Source organism: Syngnathoides biaculeatus, chromosome 17, assembly GCF_019802595.1.
Source record: "Syngnathoides biaculeatus isolate LvHL_M chromosome 17, ASM1980259v1, whole genome shotgun sequence".
In the NCBI taxonomy this organism is placed as follows: Eukaryota; Metazoa; Chordata; class Actinopteri; order Syngnathiformes; family Syngnathidae; genus Syngnathoides; species Syngnathoides biaculeatus.
Genome location: NC_084656.1, coordinates 4,737,627 through 4,749,111, shown reverse-complemented (window position 1 = coordinate 4,749,111; position 11,485 = coordinate 4,737,627). Strand labels below are relative to the sequence as shown.

Sequence of the window (11,485 nt, the reverse complement as noted above, 5' to 3'; positions counted from 1 at the left end):
AAATATGAACTACAATTAGTACTGAAAATGCAATGTACATGTGATGACCTGAACAAGTATTGCTAGCTATGTAAATGATGGAACTTCAAGCAGCCAGTGTTTACTATTTATTTTATTTTTTGAATTGTCGCAACACTATTTTTTTAGTTCAACTTTTATGTTCTGCCAAATGAGGTTGTTCAACGTTTCAAAAAATGATACAAGCGGGTCAACTTTCGCGTACACGTCGTGTGGAGTTTTTTTTTTTTTTAATCACTTTATTTTAGAAATATAGGTCACATCAACATACACAACCAAAGTCGTTTTTCTTACAATTTATACTAGGGATCGCTTATATATGTATCTTAAAATGTTGACAAACATTTATAGTTTTAATAGCAGGGGGCTTGGACTCGCAATGCATTGTGGGATGACGTGAGGACACGGGCTCTGTGACGTCATCTAGCGACGACGTCGGGAATTCAACGCAGATCTACCTTTACCTCACCGATATACAGTATCCGAAAAAAACATTTATCCCACGTGTTTATTTCAGATCAAATAAGTGAATGCTATCGTAAAATAGATCGATTGACGACTGCTCCCAATGAATTGCAGTGTACAGTTACTATAGCAACCACAAAACAACACGGCGCTACAAGGGAGAAAATGTCCGCAGAGGCCAAAGAGAAAGAAAAAAGGAGGACCAGTGAGCTTTTTCAGGCAAAGGACAAGAAAAGCAATGAAGAAGTGAACATTAAGGAGGCAGTGAAAATTTCTTCTGCCTCCACTGCAACTATTCTTTATGGCCCCTCCAAAGAAGAAAATATCAGCAACATCCCAGAAGCGGTCGACGACTTTGTCAGGAACTTTCTCCACAGACTTGGCATGACCCATACTCTGAACTGTTTTGAGGTTGAGTGGTACAGCTCAGCTCAGATGCTCCTGACACAGCCCTTGAGGCTTCCCCCGGCACCGGGGGCACTTGTCATCTCCGATGCCATCACACACAAGCAACTCCTTCAGTCAGAACTGCAGAAGGTCTACAAAGAGACCAACCAGTTCAAACGGGAAGTTCTATCTGCAGGGGATGACCTAGTGAGATTGCAAAGGGACAGGGATCTACACCGGCTGCATTGCCAGCGACTGGTTGCTGACAAAAGCCGTCTGACCGAAGACATCAGACGGCTGAAGGAACGCCTCGCGTCCTATGAGCCAGTGCTGAAGCAGCTCGATGACAAATATGAGGTGGCCGTGAGGCAGAAAATGCTTCTTAGTTTGGAGAGCGAACGGATGCAGAACACCCTGAATGCAAGCCAAAGTCAGGACAAGACCCTAACCAAGATAGAGAGAAGCACCAAGAAGAGCGCAACCCAATGGCGGAGCACTGCCAGACACCCAAAGGACACGGAGTTGACTGTTTGCAGTAGGCCTGGGATTCCTCACCGAACTTGGCAAAATCCTGGAGAACAGAAAAGCCCGAGCTCATTCAGTCTGTTGTGTTCCATCAAAGCGCACACGCTTCCTATAAGCTGCATCAGTCTACATCCAGGAAAAAAAATCCTTGCGAGTGCCAGTGATGACTGCACTTGGAAGCTGTGGGCGCTGCCGGCCAGCAGGGAGAAGGTAACAACAGTTAGGCGAGGATTCGAAAACTTTTTACACGAAGTACCATCAGACAAAAAAAAAAAAAAAATGAAATTAAATAAAATGCTCGACTCTCCACGTATCACTAAAATGAACAACATGAAAATAGAATAGTTTTTAGGCTAAGTGTTCATTAAAAACCAGATAGAGGTTTCATTCCTGCAGTGTATATGCAATATGGAGCTTTTGGGGTTGACCCCAAGTCCAATATTTGGCAGAATAAAATTCCAATAACTTAGTAACTAACCAATTACTTTAAAAAGCAATGTAACTTATTTTTTCACCCCTAAAATTTACAAAAACAAAGACAAATTACAGGCAGAATGTTTGATCATAACAATACTTTTTCTTACAGTATTTTGTTTACAACAGAGGTATTTTGAAGTACAACAACATCCAAAAAGTACTAACTGACTTTGGATTTCTCATTAGATTACTTTCTTCAGTCTTCTGATTGGCTAAAATGACCATATGTTAGTACTCAAGTAGTGTTGCATTTTATTGATTTTCACAGCCTCCAAATGCATTTTAATGCAATCAGGGATATAAAACAAAGAAACTGAAAAAAAAAGATTTGGAATCATTGAAAAAAATTACATGTACAGCACCGCTCTTACCGGAATAGCTCTAAGTAGTACACTTTCTTTCACTTTATATCCAACCAGTCATTTTCTATACTGCCTGTCCTCATGAGAGTGAGTGTTAGCCGATTTTGGGTGAGAAGCAGGGTACATACTGCCTGCTCATTGCCAAACAATCACAGCAAAAGTTAAATAGTAAAAATAATAATATAAATGAATCCACCTGGTACATTTGCCAAATAGACAAGAATAGCGATAATTAGCAGGGCGAATACAGTCAATCAACTATTGTCATAATCAATTGAAGTGACATATTTTAGATTTGCACGGTTTTGCAGCTGGAAAGTGTTGGTCTCACAGTTCTGAGGACCTGGGTTCAATCCGAGGCCTCCCTGTGTCGAGTTTGCATATTCTCCTCGTGCCTGCGTGGGTTTCCTCCGGGCACTCCGGTTTCCTCCCGTATCCCCAAAACATGCAACATTAATTGGACACACTAAATTTCCCCAATCTGTGATTGTGAGTGTGACTGTCTCTATGTCCCCTGCGATTGGCTGACAACCAGTTCAGAGTGTACCCCGCCTCCTGCCCGATGACAGGTGGGATAGACTCCAGCACTCCCGTGACCCTTGTGAGGATAACCGGCTTAGAAAATGGATGGATAGATGGATGTTTTAGACATTACAATAAAATTGTATTTTCTTGTACTTGTTTAGGCTACTCTCACTGGCTGTTTGACTATTTTTTTTAATGATTGGATGTGTCATCAGGTGGGTCAGATGGTCCTAACAGGGGAGGGCCACTCTGACTGGCTGTCGAGCTGCAGTTTTCATCCAGATGGAACTAAAATGGCAACAACCAGCGGAGACACCACGGTTAGTTCACATTCAGTTCCCTGCTTGAAGCATCAACATGAATCTCATCAGGACCTTCTTTGCAATGGACTTGTCTGCTAACAAGGTCTCAAGAGGGGAAAAAAGGCTACTTAGTTACTCTGCTTTTCACTACATGTGGCAGGACTCACTTCCTATCCCCTACGAATTGAGGTGGTTTACTGCAATGTGTGTTTCTTTCGGCTTGTCATACACTTTAGAATTTATTATTTTTTTTTGCCTTGGGGCATAGCTCATCGGACAGCATGTCATGTAATTTTTAACTTTTTGTGTTTTCTCCGCCTTCACTATTGAACCTTTACATTGTTCTTCCTGCAGGTAAGGCTTTGGGATTTTCTATGTGGACGTTGTGTCTTGACACTTTCCGGTCATAGCCAGCCCACGTGGGGATGCTCCTTCCACTCATGTGGTCATTTCCTGGTGTCTTGTTCCTCTGATAAAACTGCCAAGCTGTGGGACCTGAACAGCCAGCGCTGCCGGCTGACAATGCGTCGCCACACTGCCTCTGTCAACAGCGTCTGCTTCCAGTCTTTCTCCAACACTCTCCTCACATCATCGGCAGATAAAACTCTAGCCCTGTGGGACATCAGGCTTGGAGTGTGCACAGCATCCTTCACTGGACACCAGCATCCCTGCAACCATGCCACCTTCGCCCTTGCCGAAGAAGTCATTGCTTCCTGTGACAGCTATGGCATAGTCAACATCTGGGACATCAGGAAGCCCACCTCTGCTGTACACACTATAGATGCGGGGCCAATGAGCGGCAATCAGGTGGCATTCAGTCCGTCAGGCAGGATGGTTGCAATTGCGAGCAGCGACAGTTTGGTCAGACTGGTCAACGTGGACTCATCCACAATCAGTAACCTCTCAGGACAAGGGGACAGTGTGCAAAGTGTCACATTTGACCACAAGGGGACAACGGTTATGTCTGCAGGAAGTAATGGCCTCATTAATGTATGGATGTAAAGAATGAAGAGGACACAATTTATCCTTGTCAGTGAAAAATAATATTCACGTAAAATGTAATTTATTTAGCTGATAAATAATTCAACAATTACAACAATTAAAATCATTGCACATCCCAGGGATGTTTTAGAAGTGTTGTGTATAAGATTGGATGGATGGATGGAGTGCCACCAGAAAGTATTCACGCCCCTTCACTTTTTCCACACTTCGCTGTTAGACTTATTCTAAAGCTTATTTGAGTAGTTTTCATTTTTAGAAAATATATACTTAAAATACCCTGTAATAACAAAGTAAAAACATTTTCAGACAGTTGTGCAAATTTATTGAAAATCTTCTGTATTCAACGAACGAGCATGACTGACTCGTGATCCACCTCACAAGGATTTTCAGCAATGACATTGCAAAGTCCCATGACCCTTGTGAGGATAAGCAGCTAAAACAATGGATGGATGACCACTGCACAGGTCCAAAACATAAGATTAACAGATGCTGAGGTCAACCAAATAAGATAGGACTCTAGGTGGAGGCTGTCGACCGATTATACAATGTAATCCTCCCCTCCTTCACTGGCCTCTGCAGATTTTAATGTGCCATACCACTCAGGGGGCGGTGGTGGGTACAGCAGTACAGAGGGTAGGGGCAATGACTGCTTCATGGCGGTACTCCTGAATCTGGGCCATGGGAGATGACCGCTTGCCTTTGGGGCTTTCCTGTCATGGCCTGTGGCTGCTCCCTAGGTCACCCCTACCAAAAAGTTCAATTTTGGTCTCATCTGACCACAAAACTCTCCCATGACACCTCTGTATCATCCAAATGGTCATTGGCAAACTTAAGACGGCCTTGACATGCGTTGGTTTAATCAAGGGAACTTTCCATGCCATGCATGATTTCAAACCATGAGGTCTTAGTGTATTACCAACAGTCATCTTGGAAACGGTGGTCCCAGCTCTTTCAGGTCATTGACCAAGTCCTGTTGTGTAGTCCTGGGCTGATTCCTCACCTTTAAGGATCACTGAGACCCCACGAGGTGATATCTTGGATGGCGCTCCACTCCGATTGAGATCGATTGTCATGTTTAGCTTCTTCCATTTTCTGATTGCTACAACACTGGACCTTTTTTCACCAAGCTGCTTGGCAATTTCTCCGTAGCCCTTTCCAGCCGTGTGGAGTTGTACAATTTTGTCTCTGGTGTCTTTGGATAGCTCTTTGGTCTTGGCCATGTTACAAGTATGAGTCTTACTGATTGTATGGGGTGGACAAGTGTCTTTATGCAGCTAACGACCTCACATAGGTGCATCTGATTCAGGATAATACATGGATTGGAGGTGGAGGCGGACTAACAAGTCTTTGAGGGTCAGAATTCTAGCTGATAGACAGGTGTTCAAATACTTATTTGCAGCCGTATCAAAATTAATACATTGTGATTTCTGGATTTTTCTTTTTAGATTATCTTTTTCACAGTGGACATGCACCGACGAGGAAAATTTCAGAATGATTTCTAAGTGGGAGAATTTGCAATATAGCAGGGTGTTCAAATACTTATTTTCTTCACTGTAGTAGTAGGTAGATTAATGTTGCCGTTTCCTTTCAGGGGTCCTTGGATTTGCCAAGGAACAAGCTTACATACACAGTATATCTTTTAAATAACTGGCTAAAAATAAACCTAAAAGCCTATATAAATTAGTTTTGGGGCGTCCAACTGTAGACCACAATTTACTGTTCAGCTCATGAATTATTTGGACTTCGACATTATGAAAGATTCTGTTGATTCATCTGAATCTATGGATGCCAACATGCTGCTGAAAAGTATGAAGTTTTGGTGGGTGGGGTGGGCCCTGAACTCGTTGCCAGCCAATCACAGGGCACATGGAGACGGACAACAGTTGGACTCACAATCACATCTAGGGGCAATTTCGCATGTCCAATTAATGCACGTTTTTGGGATGTGAGAGGAAGCCGGAGTGGGCGAAGAAAACCCATGCAGCGAAGGGGTGAACATGCAGACTCTACACGGGGGAGCCGGGATTGAACCCCAGTCCTCCAAACTGTGAGGGCAACGCTCTAACTAGTTGTGCCACCATGCAGCGCCCTGGATAAATATATAGTTGAAATAATAAACCAATACATATAAACAATAGGATTTAAAAAACTGCCACTTTAATGGTGGGCTGGGAAATGCTATTTTATGTATTTTAACCTATGTACAAAAGGATTTTTAAAAGGTTACATCTCTGCTGAACAAACCCACTTACTGTACATTGAAATAATTCACCTCAGTGTAGTTATGCATTCAAAATATTATTATTCCATTTACAGACCAGATTGTTTTATCACTTTGTTGCCTTCAATACACATTTGGTATGATGCACTTGTGTACTGATGGGTATCACCTGCTGTGTTGTATTGCACTTTCATCTGAAACAAATGGGGGGGAAAAAAAAAACATTCATTCATCTGCTCCTTTTGGCAACAACAGTTCCTCAACATAAGTAAAACTAAAGTGAAACTATGAAACGACAGTGAGAACCTCCAGCGTCCACGAATATCCATCTGACAGGTTTTCCCATCTTTAATGCCAATACTGTTGGGAAGTGATGAGTTTGTCAGCAGACAAAGAAGAATATCATCCTTCATCAATATCCTTCTCCTCTTCATTATGCTTTTTTCTTGGTTCCTCCAACAGCAGTTTCAAGCGACTGAGGTGATGCAGAGCCCTGAGGGTGGAAACGGTTCACTTAATTTGCTTACGGCAGTTAGAATATTGCACTATTGATAGTTAAACGGGATGTTTATTAACAATATTTTTTGGGGAAAGGGAACACTTGACATTTTATCCTGTTTTGATCACAGTGGCGCACAAAGCAGTGGTCGGCAGGTGAGAGGGTCTGCCTCACAGTTCTGAGGATTGGGGTTAAAATGCTGACCCCGCCTGTGTTTAGTTTACATGTCCTACTTTTGCCTGCGTAGGGTTTCTACGGGCACTCCAGCTACCCGCCACATCCCAAAAACGTGCTTAACCCTCACAAGGGTTGCAGGAGTTCTGGAGTATATCCAAGTTATCATCTGGCAGGAGGCGGGGTACATCCTGAACTGGTTGCAAATAAGAGACGGACAACAGTCACTCCTAGGGGCAATTTAGAGTCTCCAATTAAGGCATGTTTTTGGGATGTGGGAGGAACCCAGAGTGCCCAGGGAAAACCCACACAGGCATGGGGAGAACATGCAAACTCAACACAGGCGGACCTGGGACTTGAACCCTGGCCCTGTGAGTCCAATGCTCTAACCAGTTGCTCTACCATGCCGCCATATGTGTGTGTGTGTGTGTGTGTGTGTGTGTGTGTGTGTGTGTGTGTGTATGTATATATATATATATATATATATATATAAAATTTGTTCTTTCCACACATCGGCTGAAATAAGTATTTAACACGTCACCATTTTTCTCCCTACATATCCTTCCAAATGTGTGATATGAACATAAATCCATGAAAAGAAAGTGAAATCAATTAGCTCAGAAGCTAAGTTGTGTGTAATAATGGGAAATAACACAGCATATTATTGACATACGTAGTTACCTTTGCAGTGATGGTGCACCAGATAAAGTCTGTTGTGCTTCAATTGCGGGCCTCTGCAATACAAATACACCATTCACTTTAGGGTGGTAGAGAAGAGAAACCTATTGTCCTCCCACAGAATAACACTAATGAAATTCAAAACAAGCGCTATATCTGTAGTGTTATAATAATGCTTATTTTGAGTGACACTGGCATTTGAAAAATATTAATTTACTAATTAATTTGTTAAGTGCATATAAAGAGTTGTGGCCACTATTTTGAGATTTGTTCTCATATATCAACACGGCTCTCAGTATGATTCAGTACAATATGGCTTTGCTTAGTTTTGAGGTTTGCAGGTTCAAAATTCAAGAAAAAGGCTCCTTAGGCTGTAAATGTGTATATAATTTGAGCGAAAGCAAATAAATTAGTAGACTTCACAGTGATCTGATTGGCTTGGTCGGTATCGGCCAATAATGAGCATTTTATGCTTACCGTCTGATCGGCTTTAGTGTCATAATTTGCTAATGTGCTAAATCATGCCATTGATTTACTCCATGTCACCATCATGCAGTGTATATTTGAATCCAAAAGCGAGTTTATTTAACGGCCTGTTGCGTATCTTTTGAAGTACTGCACTACTGTAAATATATGACTGCCAGAATAAAGTTATTTTTAAAAACAAGGATGGCAGTGTACTGGACACACCAGTAAAGCCAGCACCCCCAGTCTTGTGCTACAATGCGTACCTGCATTGTGGACTCAGGCTGGATACACAAAATACATCTAAAAGAAAGTGTGACCTAAGCATCAAAGTGAGAGACAAGCATTTTGTCTCGAATATATATGCAAAGGGAATTATTTTCGCACCAGAACGCTAAATTAATTAACTTCCATCACCTGCAACCCCAGAGGTCTTCAGTGGACTTGAATGCGATATGCTTTAAGAACGTTACATGAACACCAATTGTGACTGTGTTTCTGCAAACTTTAATGTCTGATGTTGAATTGGTTGTCAACTTAAGATGAAATCTTTCACCCCACAAGATGATGCCACATTACAAATGTTTGCAACGATCACATACGCTTGAAAAATTTATTACAGGGATTAAATTGGATGGGCATGTCACAAGGCAGGTGAGGTTGTGAAAAAAAGGGTGGGGGTAGGGGGCAGGTGGGGAAGCATCCCTTTTTGTTTCACCAATTCCATCAAGAAAACCCAGAGATATGCTCAAAGCTCAGCTCGTTTGACCAATTTGCCCAAGACTGACCGAGCCAGGAGGCTCAACTCTCCACAAGCTGCCAAGGACACGTTGGACCATCCCCGACTGCAGAGAATCCTGCGAGCACTCCACCCAAACCTCTTTTGGGGCCAGAGGTGGGGGGGATACAGAAGCGGGCACCACACGTCCACTCTGAACATCTTGCAAACAGAGACAACCAGGATCCAGACGTCCTGAATGGAAGTTTTGTTTTCTAGTTTTATTTTCCTTCTTCATTCCCATCAAATCCACCTGTTCCCAGTGGAGACTGGGCCGGCTGAACACCAAGCACCTCGACCTGCCTGCCTCATTCGTGTTCGAAAATACATAGGACCAAAAATGCGTTCTACTAAAAGTACAGATTAGTGCATATTTGGGTTTAAATTTTACGAGAACAGCAATTCTCAGTTATATGCATTGTCACAACACCACCAACCTCACATTACAAGTCAGTTTCCTTTGCCAATGATCATGTGTCCTTTCTTTGTTTTGCTGTTTTCCTGCCTTATTTCCCTTTTGTAGATTCCCCACTTTAGAACTCATTAAATTTTCTATAAAAATTCACTACCTGGAGTGTTGTCTGTGTTTGGGGTCAAGGAAAGAAACCTCAGGCCATCTACAACTCCTCAATATTTCAGAAAGTGTAGCAACATTCAGATTATCAGACTGATAAAAAAGGATTCGTCACTTTACCTAAATTTTATACATACTGTATAAAAAAATTACGTTTAGCCCCATTTACTAGATAAAATAGCTTGATTTATAATGCTGTAATTTAAAATTTACACTAAACTGGGAGGAACACAGGTGTCACTTCCATATATGTATGGAATATGATGTCAGAGGCAATAAAATCTTGTATTCCGATACCACTGGATCCTAACCAATGGGCTTTTTCCTGTCAACTCAAACGCGACCGGATACACTCGGTATCATGGCAACAAAAACAATGGATTGCGTTGCAGGTATTAGAAGAAGAAAATGGAGGAAAATGTGTGGTTGTGATTACTGTGACTCAACAGTTCTTTGCCCCAAAGCTTGCTTGCGGTAGGTTCACGTACTTTTAATACAACACGGCTTGCCAGCAGGCATCAAAACATAATGTAGCCTAGCAAGCTAGTGCTAGCACTAAAGGTTGAACGTAAACAAGCCAGCGTTCTCTCAACCCGTGGTCAAAAGTTTCGGTGTGTGAAGTAATTTAATCAATGTAAGTTAGCGCTAATTATTTTTGTCATATTGTAATGGTGATTTGACCTGACTGATTAGAATACATGACTCGACTAGAGATTAGTTTTGAAGATACTCAGTATACAGTACACAAGTATATATAATAGAAAAAGTCAGAATCTAAATAGACACATTGCTGCATCTTGTGATTGGATCAATTATTGGTTATTGTTTTTGATTTAAACTTGCTGATCGGTGATCGTCCACAGAAATACTGATCATGTAAAACCTAAAAATTACATACCCCAAGAGTTTCCTTATTGCAAGTTGTAGCAATTGGTGCTTTCTGTTGTCTGTGAAGCTCTGCCTCCACAGCCTGCATTCTAAACATAATTTGTTTCAGAGCCTCCAATGGACCTGGTTGCTTACAGTTGGTGCTACCATTGTGACTGCAATCCTGTGTCTAGAGGAGACAGAATGTGGAGACTATCAAATTTCATGTTGCAAGATGTGTATATTTAAGAAAACCCAATGAGATATAGATTCATAGTTAAATATCTCTGTGTATGTTTTGCACATGTAAGGGCTTCAACTAAGTTGGTCTTGTCCTACATGCTTGCATTATAAAATGTTGCATAACATGGTATTAATGTTCTTCCCTATGTAACAAAATACATTTAGAAACTACTCCCTAGTCTAGTTCATGTCTAAAGTGTTGATCAGTCTAAAATTTTGCAAGTGTCTTAAAAGGTGTTCATTAGGTTTTTGATTCTTCATTCATGTTTTATTAACTATGATACAATGTGGTTAGAGATTTAATTGTCTCTACAAACCATTCAGAGGGGTTAATGTAAGCATAAAAACATCAGCCTTACCTGGGGAGTTTCCTCCAACAGAGCCTCAATGCTGTTTGCATCGCCTGTCAAGTCTCTGAATCATCAACATAAAAAAAAGTGGCACTGTTTTTTAATTGACAAAGGTAAATACATTAATAGGAAAAGTGTAACTGTAAACAGTCTTACGTAGGGAGCAAGGGACCCTGAGAAATCGAAGACAGGTGGATTTCTTCACTATTCAATGGATTCACAGAATCACTGCAAACTAACAAGAGGTGTTTGCAAAAAAAAAAAAAAAAAAAAGACGTTAGACGATGGCAACCTTTTCAAAAACTGACATTTCATTTCTTTGCTGACTAAAGGAAGCTAATAACGGTCTGCTTAAGGGAATCAACACATATCTGCCCTTTGTAAGTTTGTTGAATATAAGGGATGAGATAGACACAGTAATTGTTGATGGAGAAAATCTATAGGAATGACATAGACATGCATTAATGAGGAGATAAGGTCTCCATAGAATTTGTGGGTTTGATGGCTTGCCCAACGCTGTCAAATAGCTGGGAACCGACACCTCTCTATCAATCAGAGTCTAATAAAATACCT

The 11,485-nt window shown here is 41.4% G+C and overlaps 2 protein-coding genes across 3 annotated transcripts in view; one reads left to right on the top strand and one right to left on the bottom strand.

Annotated features, from left to right (window-relative positions):
- The first annotated feature begins 69 nt into the window (after nucleotides 1-69).
- LOC133491175 (sperm-associated antigen 16 protein) lies at nucleotides 70-4,065 on the top strand. Its single transcript, XM_061802091.1, has 3 exons — nucleotides 70-1,605; nucleotides 2,975-3,079; nucleotides 3,416-4,065. The coding sequence occupies exons 1-3, from the start codon at nucleotides 649-651 to the stop codon at nucleotides 4,061-4,063; spliced, it is 1,710 nt and encodes a 569-aa protein (XP_061658075.1). The 5' UTR covers nucleotides 70-648; the 3' UTR covers nucleotides 4,064-4,065.
- A 76-nt stretch (nucleotides 4,066-4,141) lies between these two features.
- The window catches only part of c17h18orf54 (chromosome 17 C18orf54 homolog), a 35,742-nt gene continuing 28,398 nt past the window's right edge, over nucleotides 4,142-11,485 (bottom strand). The window contains exons 11-16 of one of the 2 annotated variants that reach the window (XR_009792362.1): nucleotides 11,069-11,147; nucleotides 10,922-10,976; nucleotides 10,351-10,509; nucleotides 7,639-7,691; nucleotides 6,591-6,777; nucleotides 4,142-6,478 (exon numbers count right to left, since the gene is read on the bottom strand). Coding sequence is in view for 1 of the 2 variants with exons in the window: in XM_061802092.1 (XP_061658076.1) it covers nucleotides 6,687-6,777; nucleotides 7,639-7,691; nucleotides 10,351-10,509; nucleotides 10,922-10,976; nucleotides 11,069-11,147 (437 nt within the window). In the remaining variant the exon portion in view is untranslated. Of the gene's footprint in view, nucleotides 6,778-7,638; nucleotides 7,692-10,350; nucleotides 10,510-10,921; nucleotides 10,977-11,068; nucleotides 11,148-11,485 lie in introns of both variants that reach the window. The other variant, XM_061802092.1, reaches the window with a different exon arrangement.

Coding starts and splice junctions, on each gene's coding strand:
- LOC133491175 (XM_061802091.1), top strand. CDS start 649: ATGTCCGCAGAGGCCAAAGAGAAAGAAAAAAGGAGGACCAGTGAGCTT. Junction 1,606..2,974: donor TGCCGGCCAGCAGGGAGAAG/GTAACAACAGTT, acceptor ATGTGTCATCAG/GTGGGTCAGATGGTCCTAAC. Junction 3,080..3,415: donor CAACCAGCGGAGACACCACG/GTTAGTTCACAT, acceptor TTCTTCCTGCAG/GTAAGGCTTTGGGATTTTCT.